This window comes from Poecilia latipinna, unplaced genomic scaffold (assembly GCF_001443285.1).
Source record: "Poecilia latipinna isolate Pla-1442-1.1 unplaced genomic scaffold, P_latipinna-1.0 Scaffold847, whole genome shotgun sequence".
Lineage (NCBI taxonomy): Eukaryota > Metazoa > Chordata > Actinopteri > Cyprinodontiformes > Poeciliidae > Poecilia > Poecilia latipinna.
In genome coordinates this window covers 257,874-282,879 of record NW_015113463.1, presented here as the reverse complement: position 1 = coordinate 282,879, position 25,006 = coordinate 257,874, and the positions used below count along the sequence as shown (strand labels likewise).

The window sequence follows — 25,006 nt, the reverse complement described above, 5'->3', positions numbered from 1 at the left end:
TCTTTGGAAACATGGGAATTTTCCATCAAGTGCAGAAAAGAACTCTATTTTTTCCAAAATTTGTTATGACATTAATTCAAGTATCAGGTCACAGATTAAAACCTCCTATTATTATTAATTGCGATTATGAATGTCTTCTGTGTAATTTTTCATTACATGCAAACCTTACAAGGGCACATCAAGTATGGGATAATGATTGTTGCAACACATAACTATGAGAAAAAAATAAATAAAAATTGTGCCTGTTAGTTTGCGAATTTGGTAAGAGAAAAACAGACTGGAGCCAGCAGTTGTAGAGTACTCAATACTTTTCTTTTATCTTTAGTTCAGTTCAGTACACAGCATGGCATATCAGGTCACAACAAGAAGAGGGAGAATCTCCCTCTCACCTGAACCACCTGGCTTTTAAATGATTGGCTCCCTCCAGGACTAATTAGAGGGGTGGAGACAATCACATTTTCAGAAAGAGAAAACATTTGTACTAAACTATTCCTACAAAAAAAATGTCTACACAGTTACAATTAACTCAAGCAAAACTACAAATCCAAAATACATCTCTGCTCCCTCTCAGAAAATGGATTTTCCCAATGAGGCTGATTGAAAACACCAGATCCTTGTCAGCACTGCTCATGGACACGCTTCCATGGCAACACATAACCAGGTGACCTCAAAGAGATGAGAAGATGATTAAAACAAGTAAATAAATCAAACCACCTCCCAAAACAACACATCCACCCAAATAAACCAGAATATACAAAGCACACAAAAAACAGCACCTGTTAGGGAGGGGGTAAATCCCTCACAGTGCCCTAAACAAACTGGTTACATACAGTGGCTCTTCCATCAGTGTCTCCAGTTTTTCACGTCGTCGTGTGAGATTTTGGCCAACTCTTCTGTGCAGAATTGTTTTAATTCAGCCACATTTACAGAAAGTTCACAGATGAGTGGCTTGTTTTGAGCCTGTCATTAAAAAACAGACAGAGGTAGAAAGGGACAAACTGATGAAGAATTATGCTTAGGTGTTTTTGAAAAGTCTCACAATAAAACCTTCTAGCAGTAATGATTCTCCCAAATTATTCCCCGTCCGATAGAGGTTCTGTGCTGTGACTTCACATTAAATTGGCAAAGCAAGTATTGCATTTAGGAAAATTCTGGAAATCAATAAAATTAAGCATAAAAACATTAGCATTCAGTTGTAGAGGTCTGACAGTCAGAATTTTTGACAAAAATCTGATTAATGATTTTATGTTTATCTGCATGACAGTGTCATTTTTAAATAAAGATAGATAAATGTAATTTATAGCAGAAAGGAAAAAATAAGTCATAACTAAGCATAACATATTGATGTACACATGGTAGTTTCTCAAATGTTCCAGTTGAGGAAAAGATGATCATCTTAGATCTCACCTCAAGCATTTTTGAAATAAATTACCATTGCAAAAACTCTTCAGAAAATGATACCAATAATTAGGCTAGGTGTTGTTGTTAGCATTAGCCATCAGATATAAAGACAAGATTATTCCAAAAATCTGTGAGATCTCCAAATGTAAAGAATAGCACTGACCCATGTTCACAGTAAAACTGATATGAAAAAGGATTCATTTTTAGACTGGAAGGTACAGGTTTTCTGAAAACAGTCAGGCAACTTTGAATGGTGGCTGCAAGACAAACGGGAGACAGAAGGAGGTGGAGGGTTTAGTTTTGTGCACCAGCAGCCCATTCACATTCAGTGCACAGAGTGTGCACTGTACAGGGCAGATAGCAGATTAGGCCCCACTGCACACCTCATCATTCACCAACATGCACACTAATATGCTTTCCATTCCTCTCCTTTTTTCAGGTTTCTCTCTAACACAGACTAAGCTCAGAAATATGCAGTTTTTTTTTTTTACCTTTCTTCGTCATACAGAATCACTAAGTTTAGGTTTTAAAAAAATTATCTAGTCTAGGATCAAACTCAAATTTGACATTGTATGATAATAAAGTCAGTCCAGACTCCCAGGTCATATGTAAAAATATATAATAATAATAATATAAATAACACGGGACATTTTCTGAAATGTCTTGCTTCATTAGATCTAATCCAGCAAAAAGCACCGCAGAGGCAGAGGTGACCCCTTTTTGGCCTGTAATCAATGACTCAGTCTATTAAGTGAAGGTGCCCTAATCAGTCAATCTCAGTGGTACATGAGCATTGTAGTAGCAGATACTATATGTTTGTCTAAATCGCCAAAATATCCTACATGTAAGTATGATTTTTCATAATTAAAAAGAAGGCTAGGATTAGGGTCTTCAGTTCTCATACAGTCTTATTTCGTGGTCTGCTCTTGGAAAATCCTCCAGGTGACAGGTTCATTTTTAGCGGGAGCAAATCATGCTCAGGGACAGGGAGGCACCTGAGTGCACTTAGAGTGGAGGTCTATGGGTGGTGACACTTCTGGGGCTGGCTGCCAAAGGAAACTCAGTTATCTAGAAACATCTACTCCCCTCCTGCACCTACCCCCTCCACCAACACATATAACACACGTGACCCTTACCAGCCTTTCCAGGATCACCCAGAGATACGAAACCGCAGGAAGTCTTAACATTAGCAGGTAAGCTGCTGATCTCAGTGTACTGGATCAGTGGTGGTCTGGAATTTACCTCACAACCCTTGAGGTGCTGGTTTGTATAAACAACAGATGGAGAGATAGTACAATGCATTCTTCTACTATAAAATGTTGCACTTGTTTTGTCACTAATCCACGTTTTCTGCCAAACTAACAAAACTAGCCTTAGAGGATTCATTGATAAGGTATTAATTACTAAGGTACATGGAGTTCATTGACTACAGATCCAGTCTCAAGCATTTGATCTTTGAGGTACGTCATCATTTTTGTATTGAGGCGTGGTGGAGGATACAGAGGCCGTCGCTAAGTTGTGGCTAGGTCATTAAAACTTGTGACTTTCTTTCAACTGGCGACTTCCCAGACATGGGCATCTTGGCTCTTGCTTTGAATATCACCAGAAATAACAAAGGTGATCACATTTTATAATTGTCATGTTCTCAACGGCTGATGTTGGACCCAACTGCAGACAGACGGAACTGGAAGTGGTTTTGAAGATTTAAAGAAAAGTTAAAAAGGAAAAAAAATAACTTACAAAAAACATGGGAAGCCAGAGTTCAACAAAAAGTAATCAACAATGAAAAGCCAGCAAGGAGACACAGGGAGAATGCAGGGGAATCAGAGAAAAAAATGGGAGAAACCAGCGAGGAGTGACTGAGAATGAGGTGCTTAAGTACTGTGAGGCTGAACGAAAGACCTGGCCTGATTAGCTAATGGGTTGTAGGTGTGAGGAGAGAGCAGAAGGCAGGCTGAAGAGAGAAGAAGTGACATAGGAGCAAGGGAGAGTACACTGGGTACCAGAAAACAAATCTAACAAAATAACTAGAAATGAGAAACATAATAAAAACAAGAGTTACTAAGAAAAGGACCACAGAGAAGAAAACAAAAAAAAACATAACTAAAATCAATAAGGGCCTGAACTAAAAGTAGAAACAAGGCTAAACTAATAACTAACAAATCCCAAAACAAACTCAAACCCAAGATACTGACGATAATTACTGCCTTTTAATCTCTTCAAATATGTAATCCTTATTCACCCTAAATAATTTCCAACAAAGGTAAAACCAGACTTTTTTTTCAACTTATAACAGTTTGTGAGTTTATTTGCTACATGGTCACTCGTAGATATTGTTAAAGTTTCTAAAGCAGTCCTGCTCTGACAAGAAACTTTCTTCTTTTTTCTTATTTGTAGTCTTTTTCCTCGCCTGAGGGCGACCCATGTTAGCTCAGCAGTGTTTCCTATGTGGTCATCAACGATGCAAACATCCCAGATAAGCAGCAATCAGGTATCAGCCAGACGAAAGTAGTGCAATGCAACTCAACAGATCCGTTATCGTCGCCATCAGCTGCAGGCCAAAGCCAAATTAGAATTGACCAGAGTCTCAGCTCTCTGTCTTTCAGTGATCCATGTTCTGCCGTTTTCAGCTGAGCAAGATGGGGAAGGCTGGTGTATCTGTTCAGACTACAGGAGTTGTCAGGGTAGTTGCAACATATCACGATTGTTCTGAGGCTGAAACAAAAGACAACTCTGAATTCTTAAAATGCTGCGTTCTTACAGTCCTTCTGTTCATCACATGGTGTTAGCCTTCTGCAGCAAAGCAGGACATTGAATCGAAACCATTTCCATGTGGAGCAAGATTGGAAAAAGCCTGAGGGAAGATTTTCTACAACCCACCAACAGAAATACACACACACACACCTCCATGTCAACGGATTCAGCTCATAGCACACATCCCGCTGCTGACTTGGCTGTTTTCCAGCATGCTTTTAGCCCCACTAATGTAGCTACCTATGTAGGTTAAAGACCCCCTTGTGGTCAACAAAAACACTAGTGCCAGGGGAGACATCTCAAGGTGAACACGGTGCTCCGATCATACACTTCCCTTTCAGTGGTACTGTCAACACTGAACAGGACAGGAAAGACAATGTCAGAGAGACACATTTCAGCTGCTGTTGATTTATTCAGAGTGGGAAAGGACAAAGGAAACATTCAACGTCATTTCCAACGTTAGAGTAATAAATCTGAATTCTCATTTCAGTTGGAGTAAGAATTTCTGTTGTATGTAGGAATGCACCTTGAAAGACAGACTCTACATTGAAATCCCCTGGCTCTGTCTGCTGTGCTTAGGAATTTTCAGACTCCTTAATTCCCTAAATGAGCAAAGAAATCAATAGGAAGACCACAGGCTTTTACTCTGTGTAATTATACACATTTATCACCGATCACAGCCTTGCATTTGAATACTGGATGCAGAGACTCTGTTGTACTGTGAGGCAAAGTGACAGATCAGCGCAATGCAGTTCATCCGTAAAGAAAGACTCAGCAGAGTGATATCGGGATAAGGGCAATTTGCAGTGCTGGAGATAAAGATTAGAGGAAATACCCATAAAGCCAGAGAGGGAGAGAACATGGGCCAGCACTGATTTTCTTCTGGTTAATCAAAAAGCTGATATTTAGGATTCTGTGAGAAACAGTAGAGAGCTCTTTAAAGTGTTTACTATGTGGTCTGAAGAACTGAACACAAAAATAAAGAACTTATTTGGTGTTTAGTTGATTGCTTATTAGGAAAAAAAGGTTTTACTCTGATGGAAAGCTATTTAAATATAGCCACATCATTTAAGTGGCAGAACAGTTCAGTTGTTTGGTTACCAATGCCAAACAGCTCATTCTGCTACTGACTAACGTTTGGTTTCATTTATTGGATCAGGAGATGAAAGTTAGAAGAAGAAAGACATATTATAATATCATAATTTATTTATTTAAGAAACAGGAGGCTCAGTGGCATGTATACAACCGTACACATCCAAAGCCTGACACATTGTCCTTAAGCTGGTCACTAGTTTGGTCACACACCAGTGCATTTTGCTGCACCATGCTTGGTTGTCGAAGCCCCACCTTGACCCCGTTATGGTGGAATTCAGTCATTAAAAACAACAAAATGATAGCTTGTTTTAATTTTCCTGTTTACAATCACAATTACAATGACATTTTTGGTTTGATCTCCATTTTCAGTGTGTATGTTCTGTAGCTCAAGACCCTTTCTTACAATCTCTCAGTAATAACGGTTTTGGGTTTTCCTAAAAGCACAACTATTTGACCAGATAGGTTCCATTTTAATATGAACATTCTTCCCATATATAGAGGCCCTTATGCACATATTAATTTCCCTTTCTAAAGGAGTTTTAGAACCAGACACAAGAAGAGCTGTTTCCCACTTTTAATACTTGAAGACCACATGGTTACTTTAAAGGTACAATCACTGATATAAAACTTGTGGTTTGATGAAACTAAAATTAAAGAATAGCAAAATTGTCAAGGTGGAAGAGAAAGGAGGATGTCATATTGGTGTTCAGAAGGCCCCAGATGCAGGCAGACGGTGAAGTGAGAGTACTGAATAACTGAGAAAAACAAAGACATGCAAGGCTGTCGTGAAGGAAAACAAGTACAATAATGGGAGGCATGAGTGGAAAATGACATTAGATACAGTTGAGGGTAATCGGGTGTTAATAGCTGTGGAAGGGAGCAGATTGAGGGAAGGTGAGTAATTAACACTAAAGGCTAACACACCAAGCAAATGCTACCCAAATCCAATTATTTTGCCCATATATGACACATATCCAACTTTTTCATGGCCCAATTCCAATCTTTACATCCCCTGAAGAATCAGATTTGTGCTTCCATATGTCATACTATATCAGATACATATCTGGTAGTAGTGTCACGTCAATGAAGAAGCCAGATGCAGTAAATCTGGACACAAACCGGTTAAGCAAGCAGTGATTTTTTTTTTTCTTAGCTAACTTTATTTTATGATCTTGTGATTTCTAATGTTAAACAACTTTAAAACTGATCATTAGAAAGCGCTGTCCACTATTACTTCGGTAAACGGTGTGCTGCTGTCTGACCTCTACACTCTTGAGTATGAAGTCTGATTGCGGCCACACTTATTTAGTAGTAAGAACAACAATGTAATTTCAGGGGGAAAAAATCTGAATTGAGCATTGAATTAAAAATATATGTATATTAAACTATTAAAGTACAAGTACAAAACCTTTAAATCCATACCTAAAACATTTGACCCAAGCCATAAAATTTAAGAAGTGATTCTGCCAAATATTAAAGGAAATGAATGAAGACTTTGTGATTTAAAGAAAGTAGCAGGGACTTTGATACCAGTAACAGTGAAAGTGATCAAAAGAAAGAGAAAAAAGATTGTCCTTCAGAGCTTGAGCCTAGGAGAGTCAGTGAGCGATGCGTCTTCCCTGAGGGAATTCTAGTAAATGAAGCGTTCTAACCGCTTGGTTTATCCAATGGGACAGAACCTGAGGCAGCACTGTCAGAGTGTCACAACACACTCGTGTACACAGGCAGCCAGAGACAAGCTACACACAGAGCTAGGAGGAACACATTCAAGCTCTTTTCCATCCAATTTCTGCATGAACAATGTATATTTATAACAGTCGTTTTGCTTATGGGATAAATGATAGAAATTTTCAGATGTGTGAAAACTGACCGTTAGTCAGCGGACCAAACGTGAGGATGACACTTTCCGGTAACAAATTCATCTTTTCCTGGTGTCCGTGCACAGTTGCCATGGGAGACGTTTATGTAAGCCATGTCTAATCCTGTTAGCTGTTACTTAGGCTGCAGAGATGCACAAGTGTACACACAGGCCAAAAAGAAAGACATCCCAGCTTTTCTCTCTTACAGCAAACTCTTCACCATCGTCAACGTCAGGAAAAGACAACCTGTACATTTAGCCCAAATTTAGCACAAATAGCACAAAAGTATCTGGCCATTTCCTCTGTGAAGGGCATGGATGCAGGTCTGATTGTTACAGTAAACAAGCAGAGTGTTTAAAGAGTCACACAAAAGAGGATTATACAGAATGAAGGGAACAAGTGGGAGTGGAACAAAATGACTAAAGTAGAGGCAGACGTGAACGATGAGAGTTCTCGATGGAGTGTTCAGGTCTCATAAAGATCCACTCACCAGCCACTTCACTAGGTAGACCTGATCAATTGCTTCTTTACAGAAGCAGCTCATAAGCTTATTACATGGCAGGAACCCTATGGTTCTATGTATCTAGATTTGGTGAAGGCAAATTGCCAAAGTTCAAACTGAGCATCAGAATGAGAAAGAAGAGGAGTTTAAGGGACTTTGAACGAGGCATGGTCTGAGTACTCACAATCAGAAACCTCGCAATCTTTTGAGATTTTGATGCACAAGCATCTCTCAGGTTTACGGAAACAGAAAATGACTTGTTAATATGCCCACCAGTGGAAAACCACAAAAACTTAGACCACTAGGAACAAGAAACTGAGGATAATTCTCACCAAAATTTGACGATGTCTGATGAAAAAATGTTGCAGAGTCAATGACTCTCTGACCATGTCCATCCTGGTCCTGGTCATGACCAGTGTACACATCTTCTACTGGCGTCTTCCACCACAATACTGTAACATATATTCCGCACGATAAGGCGCACTGGATTATAAGGCGCACCTTCAATGAATGGCCTATTTTAAAACTTTTTTCATATATAAGGCACACTGCATTATAAGGCGCATAGAATAGACGCTACAGTAGAGGCTGGAGTTACGCTATGATTTTTTGAACAAGACATTGAATTCACTGTACCCCAAAGGTCTCCATGGTCACCAGATCCTAGTCCAGTTGAGGAACTTGGGGATGTAGTGGATTCACAGCAATAAAACATTGTGGTGGATAGATATGGGTTCTCTCTCTATTCTTTCTAATAGACTTTCTTTCTAATAGAATAAAACAGACTTTGGACACACATCTCCAAAGTCTGTTTTTTCACCTACAGATGGCTGTGGGTAAGAGATGTCCTCACAATTAGGGGTGCACCGATTTATCGGCTCTGATTTAGTTAATTTTGGGAGAACTGTGATCAGTCAATACTTACCTGTGAAGCCGATCTTACCTCCCGATCTTCTCTACCTCAGTAAAAGTCTAAAAATCAACCACTTGTCATCTTCTGCACTCCTGTGAGAAAGGTTTGACTGATAGATCCCCCAACCAGGTCCTGTCTGCAGCTATGCAGTTAACAGTGGTCACCCCATTATTACTGACTTAGTGGCTTTTGGCTATATTTAGGCAAAAGACTCAGCAGGTCAAGGTGTTTAAAGATCGGTAATCTTCAATCAGCAAGAGAACCGCAATCAGCGCAGCCTTGCTCACAATCTAACTTCGGAGGTCATGGTAAGCTCCTTTACATACTTTTAAAAAAATTAGTTGAACTACGCAGAAATAAGCACTAGAAAACCATTTTTCTAGCTCAGCAGGTCATCAACACTTTAATGCACCCGCTTATCCCAGCACACAGAGGAGCATTGAACCCAGATCCTGAGGGAATAAGGGCCTCTTTATGAATTCTGTCCACTTTGACTTGATCTCATAGATCTTCAACTATGTAAAAACCAAACTATGACCACAACGAGCTGCAGTGCATGCTCTAGGCAGGGGTGTCCAAAGTTGGTCCTCGAGGGCCAGCATCCTGCACGTTTTAGTTCTCTCCCTGGTGGTAGCGACAACCTTTTCAGCTTGTCTATATTCCTCTTAGGGCTTCTAACGAGCTATCATTTGATGCAGGTGCGTTAAACCGACTTTGGGCACCCCTACTCTAGAAGGTAATGCACGGGGGAATTCTGTCTTTGCGGCAACATATAAAGCAAAAGAGCCCAGCCAACATTTCTTATTTGCTGTGCGCATGAAAACATGTCTATAGATTAGTGGTTTTGTGATGACAGAGCAGTTGTAAAACAAACTGTTTACTCTCAGCAGCCAGCACAGCACTGCAGTGCAGTCACGTGTGACGTTTCAATAGTTCAGACCCCTGTTACATCTCAGCTACTCTGATTCGTCGTCGTAAAAACAGAGAAATCATACAGTCTCCTCACCTTCCCTTCTGCTCCATTACAGACCCAGGTCCATTTAGCATTTCTCTGGATCTGGCCAACTGTTGGCATCTGGCTAATGACAGTTGTGGTGGTGACAGATTGGTCGTCCTGGTATTTGCTTTTTCTCCAGTGCCGGAAGCCACTGGCACAAAGCAAGATTTAAATTGTACATCGCGCTCATTGGAGAAGAGATGAACCATCAGAAGTTGGCTCAGCAGTTGACAGGGAGGAGGAGGCCAGAGTAGAGGTGGAAGGATTGCCTTGAGTCAGTGGAAGTTTGGATCAGAGAGCTGTGTTGAATGATGACACAAAAAGCATATTTAATGTTTTTTCTCAGAAAAACTTTCAGATATAGCTTTGACCATACTCCAACTTTAAGATGTAAAGCAGGAAAAAAAAAGAAAGCTTTGTTTACTGGCTCAGTTATTTTTTCACACAAGTTCACCAACTTAATCTTCCACTCCATTCACAAAGATGGCAAATACTCACCAACAGCAGGACTACTTTACCCTTTTCTAGTCAGTTGCTATTATCAACACACAAAATTCATGTCTAAAATTAGCTTTGCTGTCATCTTAGCGTTATTAGCACCTTATCGCTTTGCTGTGTTCCCCGCTTCCATAGAGAAAAGGAACTGACCCTCGCCCAGATTTAGTCTTTCGCAAAATGCCTCTTCATACTGCTGGAGGTTGCTGAAGACATGTCCTTAAAGCGCTCCGTGATGTGGGAACATTCCCGAGAGAAGAAACATTTAACCAGACACTTCGAAGAGGCTCCGATGCCGGAGGGCCATTTAAGGAACAGAACATTTTGACTTGTCCACTCGCAACTTCTGCATAACTGAACTTGGACTACAACATTGCTGTGAGGAAGGAAAAATGGCGGATTCACAAAACTCGTTAGCCAGGAGTCATGTTCCACAGCGGTGATATATCATAGCCAAGGAAACGTAGGCAGTAGAGAAAAAATATCAGATTGTAAAATATAACCCAAAAAGAAAGGCATTATTTCTTAATACAAAATAAAAGAAATAGAATTTAATGGATGTAGTGTTGTTGCAAACTCATGTACAGTAGGTGGCGCTTGTGATTCGCCATAACAGAAAAGAAGAAGAACTTAAAGACATCTACGCAGCACCGGGAGAGAATACTTTTTTCCCCCCATACTCATTGACACGCATAGTACAAAACAATTATTTAAGGGCTAAAAAGGTAGATTTTACATGAAGTATCCCCTTTAAAGAAGCAAACATAATAATGTCGTCTGCAAAAAGTAGCTTTCCAAGCAACCTCAACACTAACTTTCTGCGTCTTAAGATTATTTTATGAAGGGTCTCTAAAGTTCCTTCCCTCAAGATTCCAGAAGGGAAATCAATATTTATGGTGCAGTTTTTCCACACCTCTGCCTTTGCTAATTTATAGAAATGACGCAACACATTCAGTATAACCTAAGTCAAAATGTAAAAGATCTGAAAATCTGCGCCAGCGGTACATCACACTCATTCTGTGCCAGATCAGCAGCAGCAATCTGACATTGTGAAGCTGAGCAGTGTGTGATATGAGGAGTGACCCGAGTGTGTGGAGGGTAAACGGAGAGAGTCCCTCAGAGATGGGGGAGGAGGGGGTCATGCTTGTTCTCCCTGGCCCTCTTTTTAGAGTTCAGACAAGTCCCATGATGATAGGAGATTAATGAAGCTGCTCTGGCACTGTGATCCCTACAGGACACACAGTCACAGGCATACAAGGACTATTCATTCTAGATTATCACAGCTTTCATCTACCTCACTCCAGCAATTTTACATCCGAGAAGGGTTTTCTTTTTTCTCCTTCCACCGATAAAACTCGACACATCCTTTCAGCTCTATGCATTTGTCATTTATGTCAAGTCAGAAACAAAACAGCCTCAGCGACATTTTGAGGATGTCTTTTAGCAATGCGAGTACAGTGATGATATAAGCAAGCTGCACCACATCTCAGAGAAGGATGTCGCATTAACACATGGACTTATCTCCTGCCTGCAGTCAGGTCATCTGGTCTCGCAGAACAACACTGCCCCCCTGTGGGTGATCATATGTACTACAATCTTACCTGGCTTTGCGGTCAAGTATTCATCTGAATGGTGAAATGCACTTTAGGAACTATCTGGATCAGAATAACACACACAACAGGATAAAAAAAATAACTTTTGATTTTGATATTTAATTGATGTGTAAATATTTAATTTGTTACCTCCCATTGTGGTGTTTCAGACATTCAAAAAACTAAAGCATGTTTCTCCCCCAACCACTTAAATCTTTTTCAGATTGCTTGGGTAATGCCTCTATTCATGAAATGTAAACAACAGGGTTTGAAAAAAATTTGTAGAATTAATTTTTCTTGTTGGCTATCAAATGCAGAACCAGAACCAAGAAGAATGTCTGACTGGAGTCAATGATTCATGTATTTTTTTCTTTATAACACAGGTTAATCTCAGATGATCCAGAAAATGTCTCATTTACCTTTGACAATGGTGGGCACCTCTAGCTAAAACGTTAGTTGTACTAATCCTAAAGTGCTAATCCGAGAAGGGTTAGTGGAACATTAGTTCCACTAACCTTGAAATGCTACACCAACACTAAGGTACCCTACTACTACGGTATTTAGTAGAACCTAATGCTAAAGCGCTAGCTTCATTCAAATTATATCTGCCCTTGAAAAATGACAATTGTTGAGCACCAAATTAATTTTAACATGTTACGTCTTACAACACCCTAAAATATATTGTCTTTATGTTTATGTCTTGCTTTCTTTTGTCTTTCTGTATGTTTTAAAATTCCTGGGTAAAAAAAAAGAAAAAACAGAACTGCTGTGTAAACAATTTTCAACTTTCAAATTAAGAGCATCTGACTACTTGAAATAGATAAAACTTCAACACAGATGTTAAACTTTATTCAGCTCAAAGTTTTCAAAACTAGCGATTTGGAATTTATCCAGAACAATTAACTTAGAGGAAGTCAAGTGTGCTAAATGTTTTAAAAGTTAGCAAAAATTCTAAACTGCTAAAGAAGTATCTCATTACTAGCTCATTAGCAGAACTGCACCCACCTGGATCCATAGGGATCGAAAAACACTTTAGTCAATTGTACCCGATTACAACACACTATTCAAGAAAAATCAAAACTTCATACATTGCAGAATTTATTTACTTATTAAAGTAAAATTAATTTCACAATATATCCACAATCCATTGTTGTGGCTCTTCTTTCAGTCATCTACGTTTTGAATATATATATAAAAAAAACACCTGAACACACTTTTCCACCTAACTTGAAACAGCGAGTGAAATTTATTTGAATTAAATAAAGTCTGGTACATTTCACAGCTATAGGAGCCTACACAGTAAGCAGAACGTCTTGTTGTCCGTATGCAGAACTACGCCACAGGGTAGTCCGTGACAGTTTTTGTCGCGTAAATACTGCCGGGGACATGATGGCAGCAGCCAGATATTGCTCCCTATTACATAATAATAAAAAAAAGGAGATACAAAGAAACTTGTGCGACTTTAGGAAGCATTTATACTGTTTTCCTCCAATATACGTCACCAAATCGTCATGCTTTGAAAAGAAAACCACTGAAGTTTTTTTTTTTTAATTAACACAACGACATGATTAATAATGTTATAGTGTTGTATATTTAGCCTCTAAAATTAACAATTAATCTCTCAAGGATGTTTGTCTTCTCTAAAATCATTTCTCAGTAGTTCCGTCCAGTTAGGAAGATCAATGATCACCGATTCAGGAAAGCACAGCCTGAGAGTTCTTGATACCGATCATATTATCTGCACTCATTGACCTCCTCATGGAAGATTTGCTCAAGTCCTTGTACTTGTCTTCACACAGCCTGGATATGGCCTACGGAAAGTGTAAGCACAAACGTTTAGTGCCCGAAAACAAGGCCAAAAGGGACAGCAAAGAAAAAAAAATAGAAACACTTTACGCACCTCCAGTTTCTGGGCTCGCTTGTTGCTGAGTGGCTCCAGAGGGAAGCTGAGGTTGTTGTCATCGGCCAGAGAGCGCAGGTCAAAGTAATACTTGGCGTAGACGCTAGCCGGAACGTTGATGTTAAACTGTAGCAGCTCCAAGAAGTGACGCTCCATCTCATTCCTGACCAACGCAAAGATCTCATCAGTTGTTTCAGAACTAAAGTCCTTCTTAAAAGAAAGCCAGATGAGGAGCAGCACTCACATGTCCTCTACTGTGATATCCTTTAGGATCTGGCAATAATCGACGTTCCAGACAGCCTGGTCGTCCCAGACTTTGGATGCTAGCAAGATGGCGCCAAGAACAATCCGCTTCCAGTTGGAGGGACAAATGTCTATCTCAGCATATGTCAAAAGCCTTTCAAGGTACACCTGAAAGGAGACAAATCATCCAAATGGGAATACCACTGTGCCAAACTGTGAAACCTTCCATCTTACAGATAGAAATACAAGATGTGCTTACCAGAGTAACAATGGCGCACTCGGCGGTGAGCTGCGCCGAGCTGAAGAGCGTCCTGATGAAGCGGTAGATGAGTTTGTGATCGGGATCAACCACAGAATAATCATCTGGAACCTTTTCTCTCTGTTGGGAGGGAGACTCAGTTTCATCAGATCCCACTGAACAAGTGAACTAACGTTTGGTTAGAGACTTACCGACAGAGGGTGCTTCTTCTCATCGAATATATCCAGCGAGCGGTTGGAATCTCTGCAGAAACAGCAGTATGATGACTAAATGGTACAATATATCCAGAACCACAAAGAGCTTAACTTTTAAATGTCAAGGATTGTCTTTAAAAATGGGACAAACAAGAAATACCATAAACCCCCTGTACTTGCGGTGGTTTAAGACCCCCACTAAGAATATTAATAACTGCCTAGCCAATCAGCATCAAGCAAAATATATGGTGCTTCCTGGATTGGCTGCTTTGCAAATGACAGCATGTCAAGTAGTATTGCATGGGAGTATTTTAGCTTTCAGCTTGCTGTAAGAAGAGGAATACATGACAACATTCCAAACTTTTCCTACCTGTTTTTGATGTGATAGTATATGGCCAAAGCAACACTGGAAAAGACAGAATTAATTTAAAAAAAAAAAAGAATATGTCTGCATCTATCAGTAACTTTTTGAACGAAAGGGGTGAGAATGCTTACCATCTGATGGTGCTCTTAAGGTTTGGCTGACTGACTGTGCTGTCGTCGATAAAAATTGTTGAACAAGAGCTGTATTTTTTAGTCAGGAGTCCTGGGGACATCTGGAACGTTAACAACAATCAGCATTAAAACAAGGATTTTTCAAGTTGACAGTCCTAGCTTATTTACATGCTTATTTCCCTATACCAAACATCTCCATCAAGCATTATCAAATGCTTACTTTCTGCTTTATGCTGATGATACTGTGATTTAATGCACATCAACTACTCCTAAGCATAAGATAAAACTGGGCTACCATTTGTGTTTGGGAGAAAATTCAAATGGTCCTGAATTTTGGGAGATCGACCTACATGTAAAACCGATCTTATCCACCAATCTTTTCTACCTCTGCAAATGTCTGAAAATCAGCCACTGTCCCCTTCTGCATGGGAGAGGGCCGAATGAGATGCCCGCCCACCGGGTCACACCTGCACATGCATGGTTAATAGCAGTCACCCCACTGTTGCCAACTTAGAGACTTTGTCGCTATATTTAGTCATTTTTCAGAAAAAAAATGTAAAAATCGTTAAGGGACAAAATTTGAATCATCGGGTCGAGCGATCTGGTGATCGACCAATCACTGCAATCGGTGCACCCAATTTCAATGTTAAATTGTTATGATCATCTGAAATATTTAGACATAAGACGAACAACTGAAATTAGTTTTTAAATTATGCTTATGGTAAGCAAGAAATTATACATTTGATAAAAAATAAATTGCCTCAGGTTTATTTTGGGGGTTTCCGAAGGTTAAATTGATGCACTTACATGGTTCATGTAGTTGCTTTTCCTTTTTTCCCGCACTGGAATGAGACAAAATGAGTCAGACAGGCAAGTAGATAATAACCAAGCACTATACACACAGGAATACCGACCATCCGTCTGGGACTTGTTGAGGAAGAGGGTGCTGGCTCTGGGATGGTCCGATGGATTCGCCTCCTGGGCCAATTCTGTTGCAAAGAAAACATTTCATTGAACTTATGGTGACACGTTAACATCAGAGGGTATTCTCCTGCCCACGAGCCAAACCAACCATCAGGGAGCTCCCTGTCGCTGATGTGCTGCAGGTAGGTGCCTGTGTCCTCACTCACGTCCTCTGTGGTGGTGATGGGACACTCGTCCAGGTCCACGTGTCTCCGGTGGAGTTTTGGACTCTCTCCTGGAGAGAAGCAGCAGGACACGGAGCCTCCCATTGCTGACCTACAACTGTCCTGCTGCAGCCAGAGCTGGTTCCCATATAACTAAAGCTGGGCCTCCTGCTGACAACGCTGCACTGCAGGGGTCAAAGTTCAACCTAAACCTTTTAGGAAGGAAGCGGGACCTCTTAAAAACACATAACACCTTTAGATGGGTTTTATATCAGTTTCATGGCGCCAAACATTCAGCTTAGTGAAAATTTGACTCTCTAGCTGCAGAAAGGGGAGCATGGAACCACTAAGGTTTCTGCACAGACAGCTGACATATTCAGGGCGTCTGCATGCTTTTCCCAGGATTTGCATGGATGAAACCACCAGTTTCCCAACAATAACTATTTATAATACAATCTGATTGAACAAAGCGGATTTTCTAGTGATACAGCAGTCCCAGGTACTTCTATCTGCCTCCATGGCTATCCGGCTAACGCTTAGTTCTCCCAGGCTCGGCTGCTCCCCCTTCCCAGGAATAATGGATCAATCCATGTCCGCTGCAGCCGCAGGACCTGCCTCAGTATCGGGCTGACCCACCAGAAGAGAACACGGACTCAACACCTGGAAAAATCTCCAAACATAACCGGGAGCACAGGAAGGAAGCGCCTATTAATAATACAGAGAACGTCCATCTCGTCGCATTTGCAGGAGACACGTCCTCTACGTCACAGCGGTGGTAGCGTAGCAGCTGCGTTCAGAAGCAGCTTCCGAATTTTGGATTTCAAAATAAAATGCTGTTGCCTAATGTGTTGACTTTAGGCCATTTTATTAGAGATACATGTGCAAGCAGCTGGCTAGCACACATTGTGAATCAGCAGTGAGGAAAAAGTGATGCTTTCAGAATAAAATGACTTTTTAAATTAATCTTTAGCATGAAATTTGGTTAAACTTGCTGTCTGACAAAATATTAATCACTATGTTCAGCTTTAGTCGTCTTAGTCTTAATTACTATGCTTTTATTCTGAATACGTAGCGCCAATGAAACGGAAGCGACAATGTTTCAAAGCTAATTGATTTAAGTTTGATTTAATGAAGAGACCACGCCCCTCGAACAGCCTTCAGAAAAACACGCTGTCTCATTGGATAATATTATTTAAGGTGTAACGTAATTGGTCGATTCCTTCATCAATGGGACTACATTCGGACGGCTTTGTACTGTGATAGTACGGGTTTAACCTAATAAGAGACATTTTATTGTGATACATGCTCGGTGTGAACCTAAGTCCGTATTTGTCGTGGACTGGTACCGAAACATCAGTAGAACTAAACAAGTTTACACCTAAAAGTGGGCCGGTGCTGATGTTAAAAAGTAACAGAAGATGGCACTACTGAGTCAATAAGCTATCAAGATGCGAGAAGAAGAGTTTTCACACTGGCTTTGTTATTTATTTGAAACATGGCTCTTGTTCCTTATGAAGAAAACCCGCTTCCTGCACTTTCCAAACTCCATAACTCCTCAGCACAATTCCGATTTGCTAACCAGGAGCTCCGTCTGGCTCAGGACTGGAAGAGGCTAGGGGTGGCTGCAGTTGTCTGGGATGCAGTAAGTGACTCACTGCGCCGCAACTCCATGGGGTTCGGGAGAAATCTGCAATAATCCCCCCCCCCCTCCTCCTCCTCCTCCCCTCTCTTTCCCTTCCAGGCGGTTGTTATGTGTATGTACCTGGAGCTGGGAGCAGTGGAGCTAAAGGGGAAGAAGGTCGTTGAACTGGGAGCTGGGACTGGACTGGTGGGGATTGTGGCAGCTCTGCTGGGTAAGCTCATAGCTGACTGATTGGTGTTTTCCAATGCCAGTACCCAAGCCGATATTTAGTACTTTATGTTAGGTTTACATCCTACAAGTCTGTCTTTAAAAATACAAGATAATTGCTTACGGGTTGTGGCAGCGTTCATGTTTTTGAAAATGAAGGCATTTAAAGTGTACCTCAGCATTTGTCTGATGCTGATTATTGAAAAAAAGACTGAACAATAATTCATAAAACATACATTTTTTCCTAGGTGCTCATGTGACCATCACAGACAGGGAGCCTGCCCTGGAGTTCCTGTCCGCCAACGTTGCAGCCAACCTTCCCCCACCAGCCGGTGACTTGGTGGTGGTCTCTGAGTTGACCTGGGGTCAGGGCCTGGAGCGTTTCCCAGAAGGAGGATTTGACGTGGTTCTGGGAGCGGATATCATTTACCTGGAGGAGACCTTTTCCTCCCTGCTGCGGACCCTGGAGCATTTATGCTCGGACAGCACCGTCGTTTTGCTGGCCTGCAAGATCCGCTACGAACGGGACGCGCGCTTCCTGAGCATGCTGAGGCACAGCTTCACCGTGGAGGAGGTCCACTACGACAAAGACAGGGACATCCGTCTGTACAAGGCGTCCAGACTCCCTAGAAGAAGGGATTTATGACAAGTCAAATTTATATTTTACAAAGCAATCCGGGAGGGTTTAAGAGAATAAAAAAAAAGAAAGAAAAGAGCAAGAACACGTTTATTTTCAGCTGCCAAAACTCTCATTTATATGGCTCTAACATAAACGCAGTTATACATGTTAATGTTAACATTTAGAAAATGTGAATAAAAAAATTTAAAAGCAACATAAAAAAAAAAAAAACAATTTATGACCATACATAAGAGTACAATATGGCATTCTGTTTCATGAAAATAACAGCTTTGTTCTGATTTGGTCTCACTTTACATTGTGTTTTCAGGGTTTTGTGAAATTTGGACCAAATCCCGTCTTTAACCAAACACCCATCTGCGTTTGGGTCAGGGAGCAGTTAGCTCCGAGGCTTTCAAATTTTATTTTGAAATGTCTCAGGATTGTAAAAGCAAGGAAAGTGCACACACTGCTTTGTTTTCTTACAGACTCCTCAGGTGAGAGGGGGAGACATGGGGGCCTTTATAAAAAATGTTCCTGTTGAGGATAAAATGGAACATTAAACTGCAGAGACTCATCTTCCCTCCCAAACTGTCCAAATATGGAACCAGGTATGTTATACATTATAAAACAAGCAATCCGTTTATCCAGTGAGCTTCCAAATAAAGTTATGATGAATAGAAAGTACACCCTCTAAATCTTCAGGTTTTACCAGGTTCTAATAGTATTTATACAGATTAAGACCAGACAAAGTAAAAAACTTTTTAATTACAAGAAAAAAAAAATGAGAATAAAGGTAAAAATGTAATAGGAATATGACGCAAATCTGAGAACTACATGAAATATAATGTATTAAAATGAGGAATGTTGAGCATTTTGTGACGTTACACTTTGGTATCTTTTTAACAAATACAGAATTGCATCATTTTAAACAGCATCAACTTATTAGCAGGACTTTGAACAGTCTACGTTGAAGAGGAAAAAAAATGATTTCTTGTAATTTTATGAATTTCTTCTAGAATAATTGTGTCTATTCTCATGAGTTTATTCTTGTAATTAAAAAATGTATTCTCTTAGACAGGCCCTAATAGACATATACTTAAAAAACAATGTCATTTATCAAAGTTATGGCCCAATTTTAAAAGTTGAGTTAAAAACTAAGTACACCAACTGTTAAGCACGGTGGTGGAGGGGTGATTATTTGGGCCTGTGACATGCGAGGTCACCTGTCTGAACTTTCATTGGGCTACATTTCCACATTATTTCTCAATTTTTCTGCATTAAACGATGACTTTTTCAAATTAGGTTAGATTTAACTAACTGATAAAACCTAATAACCTAACCTGATTTAAAAAAAAGCCCTGCCAATTGTTATGTCTTAATACAGAAAAAACCCTCTAATTTACAGGTGTACTTTTAACTTTACTATATGCAGATATTCATTTTTACTGCAAAAGGACTTTTTGTAAAAAAAAAAAAAAAAAGTTTTAAAAATAAATGTTCATTACAGTTTTTTAAATTCACTTTTAACAACAAAAAAGAAAAAAAAAAAACATTGCGCTAACATAAAAATGATTTAGCTTTAATATTTTTATGTTCTAGAAAAAAAGACAAAATGGTGTCTCAAATGTTTCCCAAGTTCAATACTGTAATTTTAAAGCTGCATTTTACAGTTCATATTTAGCTGTTTGTCCTAAAAAGGCATATGTAGAAAAAAAAAATTAAAACATGGCGTCACAGAAGCAAATAAACTGAGAATAAACAAATACAAGTCAGAGACAAAACGACCCACCTACAGTTCATAGCGTGATTAGGTAACAGATTAATGCAAGTTAGGAATACAAACGTAACCTCTGAGTTATCCGAGCGACCGGCCTTTTGGGAGGTGGCTGATGTCACTTCCTCTTTGCTGGTGATTCAGCCCAGCTTGATTGGGCCCCAGTGACTGGAATGCTTTCCATGAGCTCTGAAATGCTCCCTGTCCTCTTATGAAGGAAAAGCGATGCGTAAAGAGGGACAGGTGTGTTTTATGTCTCAGTAATTCCCACTGTCAGATTTATCAGCAGTTTTTTTTTGTTTTTTTTTTGTAAGAAAGCAGGAAACGTAGAAAAGGAGGAGTGGCTTCCGGGTGCGGCTCTGACTGGAGTCTCTGTACATGGGGGGGCGCTCTACTCTGATTTGTGGCAGTACAAGTCTTTGAGGGCTTTGAGCTCCTCGATGAGGGTTTTGTTCTGGTTCTCCAGTACAGCCACACGGTTCTCCAAACACTTCACGTACTCCTTCTTCTTCCTGCGACACTCCCGGGCTGCCTCCCTGTGTCACACACACAGCCCAATAAAGTTTCGTATTACTTAAAAAAAAAAAAAAAAAAAAAATTATCACTGCCAGACGGTAACCAGCACCTGTTTTTCATTAGCCGGACCTCCCTTTTCCGTGTGACTTCCTCTGTACCACCTCCAGTTCCCAACGCAGGAGATGCTGCCATGACGACGCCCGGAGTGATGGTGCTGGTTGGAGCTGTCCGAATCTGATAGGCCTGGACGTCACCAGAAGCAGCTGATTGGAGAAAACCGACAGACATGCTGGATATGTTTAAGACAAACAGGAAGTGGCGCAGCGCCATGACTGTTCTAGTCAGTGAAACACAGTGAAGTTGCTGGGTAAACTAGCAGAGGGTGTCCTTGGTTTCACCTTGAACGACAACTTGGTTGCTGGGGACGAGGATCTGCTGGCCATCGCTAGTCTGGGCGTACTGCAGGATGGTGGTGCCGGGCTGAGAGGCAGCGGCGTTGGCCATGGTGAGGGTCTGCAAGCCCTGGACCCCATCTGTGCCGTTGCTGGCCAGCTGGATGGCACCTCCCTGAGTGATGGCAACTGTAGAGGGAACCACCGCTTCAGCTTCCACAGATCACACCTGAACCCCCCCCACACACACCCCACCATCCCAAGATTAAACTTACTGTACTGCCCACTGCTGGTCTGATAGATGGGGGTGGGCATGGTAACCGTGGTGATGGCTGGACCGGAGTCGTCTTCAGATTTCTCCTCCTCGATGCGAGGCACGGCGGGAGCGTCGGACGACAGGTCGTTGAGAATCTTCCTGTTTGGAAGGATCAGAGCAGACGATGAAGGTTTGGTGCTGAAACATCAGAAAAGTCTTCCTCTTCTCTCCTCTCTGACCTGTAGGACGGCCGTCTGGAAAGAATCTCTCTCCTCTTCTGGGAATCAGTGACGCTGTCCACAGACTCCTGGGAATCCTCGCTCTCCACAGTGGAGATCTGGAAGAGCAGAGGACTTTGAGTGGCAGAAGCCTGGTCAGGCGTGGTGAGGCGAGTTAGCGGCGTACCTGAACGGCCTGGACCTGAGGTGACTGGATGACGGAGGGCTGAGCTGCCTGGATCACGCCGTGTACCTGCACCGTCTGACCGTTGGGGAGCTGCACGATGGTGACCCCTGGGCTGCTGGAGGTCACCTGGCCTGCTGTGATGGGCGCCTGCAGACAGAGTGGCATACCAACGGCTCAGCTTTAACAAACCAACAAGAGCAGCAGTCTGGAAGTCGGCCATGATGGACAGAGGGAAGGCAGGAGGGGATTACCTGGGTGAGGGTGATCTGTTGCGCCTCGGACTCAGAGACTGCTGCTTCGCCGCTTTGCTGCACCTCTGAACTGGCTTCCATCTTCATCTAGAATCAGCAGCGAACAGAAACATTACATCAGGTCCTACAGAGCAGTGAGAAAGTATTCACTTCCCCCTTATATGTTTGGTTTGTGTACCAGGAAGAGTTCAGAGAAAGAAGGGCTCCAAACCAACCTGAGTTTAAAATGCAAACTACTGCTGATCAAAACCAAAACCTCCCTCTGATTCACCCACTTCCAGGTAGAAGAAAACTACTGAGAATTCAACACGGTGGTGGCAGTGTGGTGCTCTGGGACTGCTTTGCTTCACCATGAATTCTCTTCAGCAGAAAAGACATTTTCTGCGAATTTTCAGTTTGCTCCGCAAACTGAAAATTTGTTGGGTTCATGAATAAATCTGGTGCGTTTCCACCAAAAAGACCTTGATTTTAATTTGGTTTAAATCCAGTTTCACGGCGGTACAGGTCTGAAACCAAATCAAGATCTTTTTAAAACTGGAAGAAGTTTGGCATATTCCACAGATCCTTCACAATAAACTCTTTGGGGAAGGTTGGCTGATATTAGTGGAGTTATATGCAGTACAGAACATGTAAATAATAATAAAAGGTAGGCTTGAAAAATCAACAATACGCCATGTGGTGCCACTATAACTGAAGTATTTACATTATTATGAAAACAATCCTATAAGTGGGTTTTATTCATCAATTTATTACCAAGTCAGATATTGTCATTAATTCATAACATCCTGAAATCTTTAAGGAAATCAAGTGCTTAGTTTTAATCAGGAAATCTGTCAATAACATCAATGAAATACATATATAAGAATGATTGTATATACTTTTTAATCAGCATTTTCCCCACATTATGACGCACAATACAAGCTAACAAGATCATATCAATATAATATCAAGAAATAATATCTACTTCCAAAAAAAGCAGTTATTACTATTTTTGTATAATCACAAATAAATGTTTCAAAACTACTTTAGCCTAAAATATTCATATTAAAATTAATATGATTTTGGGATTATAGCCACTCTACAGGCAGATAATATAGACCTACTTTTTCAATAATAATTTAAAAGTATTTTAATATTATTATTTTAATTGTTGTTTTATTGCTACTATAAAGCGCTAAAATAGCCCAATGGTTTGCTGCAACATTTTGATGCCTCCTTCTCTAACCATTATTTATATTCAATATGTAAGAACATGACTCAATATTTAAGTAAGGCAGCCGGAAAAGTGAAAAAGCCAGTTGTCAACATTCTTCTAGTCGGGAAAAATGTGATGCCATCTGGCGGATAAAACTTGTCGTGGTGAAAACTTAAAGAAAAAGTTTAAATATATACATAAAACTACAATTGGCAAGAAATAAATAGCACGTCTACAATAGCAAGCTAATAATAGGCTGAAAACCTGAATAATTCAGCACCTTTCAGTCGCTCCAAAACTGGTACTTCATTTTATGGGCGTTAATTACATATTTCCCTCTCGTCCGTTTCAAAATCAAAATAGCAATGACGTCATTGATAATTGTGTTACAATTTTAACATTCTATGTTGGCGGCAGTAAGAACAATCGTTAGCGCATTTGGGATTTTCCCTCAAAGCTTTTATAAACATAACTTGAAACAATCAGGAAAACCAGGTGATAAAGTTGCATCCACATTGCTCTGTCCTACTGTACAGTAAACTGCACAGCAGTTTGGAAATGTTGAGTTCTGGCTCTGACAGAGGGTGTGGTTTAGCTTTACGGACTGCAGAAAAACGCAGTTAAAACATATGCACCAAAGTTCACCTGAGCTACATGAAAACTTGGCAAAAACTGCTGAATTGCGTTTTAAAAACTATGCATTATTTTATTTCTAGCCTGCAGCTAATTGAACAACTAGGGATAGCATTCCTATTAATGTTAGCATGCTATGTGGCTAACATCACTGCAATGAATGACGCTAGACTTTAGCAAAAGTTCAATTATGATATATTAATACTCCAGTTACTTAGCGTTAATGTTAATATATATCTCAATGTTTAGAGCCTGGTGTTATCATTTCAATGTAGCTTTCCCTGAAGCCGTGTTAGCCGATACCGCTATTTTGCTAGCTGGAAGCTTGCATGGAGGGAAATGTCTGCATGCCAGTTTTTTTTTCTTTACAACAGGACACATTTACTACTTTATTTCATCCGTCATAAGCCATTACTGGTTGAAAATAAGGCTATGTTAACGTTGAAGAGCAATGTGGTTCAGAAACTAATTCCTGTGCATTTTTATTAAATTAAATAATAAAACCCACTCCCACATTAATACCTATGTCTCAGCCTGCAGAGACTGACTCATTTTGTGAGCCTCCGCCGCTGCAACAGCCGCCGCCATGATCTCTTTGTTGGCCCTGTGCGGAAATTTGGCTACAAATATCGTCAGCGGGCAGCCATATATATTATCTGTTTAGCAAACATCGGACGCGTGTCCTCTTACCAACACAGACTCGCTTCGTCACTCCCGGGTCTACGGAGCTCCACTTTTATTCAGACCGACACGTAAGAGACCGCGTCAGGCTACACCTCCGTCGCGTCACCGAGAACAACAACACGGAGAGGAGGACGAGGCAGACGACGACAGCGAAGGATCAACTCTGGCGAGAGGATCCGAGGGTCGGCGGGTGAAACCGAAAGGTTACGGAAAATGCCGACTGTAGGTCCTACGAAGATAACCGAGAATGTAGCTTTTACTTAAAGTGAGCTAGTTAATTTTTAACGTTTCATGTTTTTTTCTCGAAAAAATAAAAATCTATTATTTATTCTTCCTTCTACTGCCACCTACTGGAGTGGAGTGAAGACTGGGATGCTAAAAGTGCACTAAAAATTACAAACTAAAGTGTTTAGTTTTAAAACGAATAAAAATGTTTCTCTGTTCTCTCCATTATTTTTCGTCTTCTTAATGTTCCACATTGAGAGCTAGAAAAACATCTTGCATATCCAAAATATATCCATTTAACTAACTGTATTTAATTTAAGGGGAAAGGAAACCTTTTTAGCAGTTGGTAGAGGTACATGCATTGCAAGCTGGGTCGTGGTG

General features: G+C 40.6%; 3 protein-coding genes across 5 annotated transcripts; 1 reads left to right on the top strand and 2 right to left on the bottom strand.

The window, feature by feature from the left end:
- Positions 1 to 12,693: 12,693 nt before the first annotated feature.
- Positions 12,694 to 16,616, bottom strand: LOC106956835 (cyclin-Y-like protein 1). The gene is made up of 10 exons (XM_015047898.1): positions 15,772 to 16,616; positions 15,614 to 15,688; positions 15,507 to 15,541; positions 14,700 to 14,800; positions 14,575 to 14,610; positions 14,202 to 14,253; positions 14,011 to 14,130; positions 13,753 to 13,919; positions 13,509 to 13,671; positions 12,694 to 13,419 (listed from the first exon to the last, which is right to left on the bottom strand). The coding sequence occupies exons 1-10, from the start codon at positions 15,929 to 15,931 to the stop codon at positions 13,303 to 13,305; spliced, it is 1,026 nt and encodes a 341-aa protein (XP_014903384.1). The 5' UTR covers positions 15,932 to 16,616; the 3' UTR covers positions 12,694 to 13,302.
- A 439-nt stretch (positions 16,617 to 17,055) lies between these two features.
- mettl21a (methyltransferase 21A, HSPA lysine) lies at positions 17,056 to 19,628 on the top strand. The gene is made up of 3 exons (XM_015047902.1): positions 17,056 to 17,468; positions 17,568 to 17,679; positions 17,924 to 19,628. The coding sequence occupies exons 1-3, from the start codon at positions 17,322 to 17,324 to the stop codon at positions 18,319 to 18,321; spliced, it is 657 nt and encodes a 218-aa protein (XP_014903388.1). The 5' UTR covers positions 17,056 to 17,321; the 3' UTR covers positions 18,322 to 19,628.
- Positions 19,629 to 19,855: 227 nt separating this feature from the next.
- Positions 19,856 to 24,687, bottom strand: LOC106956836 (cyclic AMP-responsive element-binding protein 1-like). Of its 3 annotated transcripts, none has more exons than XM_015047900.1 (9): positions 24,407 to 24,687; positions 24,239 to 24,336; positions 21,889 to 21,975; positions 21,638 to 21,784; positions 21,472 to 21,569; positions 21,252 to 21,391; positions 20,983 to 21,165; positions 20,694 to 20,847; positions 19,856 to 20,604 (listed from the first exon to the last, which is right to left on the bottom strand). In XM_015047900.1, the coding sequence occupies exons 3-9, from the start codon at positions 21,973 to 21,975 to the stop codon at positions 20,460 to 20,462; spliced, it is 954 nt and encodes a 317-aa protein (XP_014903386.1). In that variant the 5' UTR covers positions 24,239 to 24,336; positions 24,407 to 24,687; the 3' UTR covers positions 19,856 to 20,459. The 3 variants fall into 3 exon arrangements, with proteins under 3 accessions (XP_014903386.1, XP_014903387.1, XP_014903385.1); XM_015047901.1 differs by having other exon boundaries at positions 24,239 to 24,320; XM_015047899.1 differs by lacking the exon at positions 24,239 to 24,336 and having other exon boundaries at positions 24,407 to 24,686.
- Positions 24,688 to 25,006: the final 319 nt, after the last annotated feature.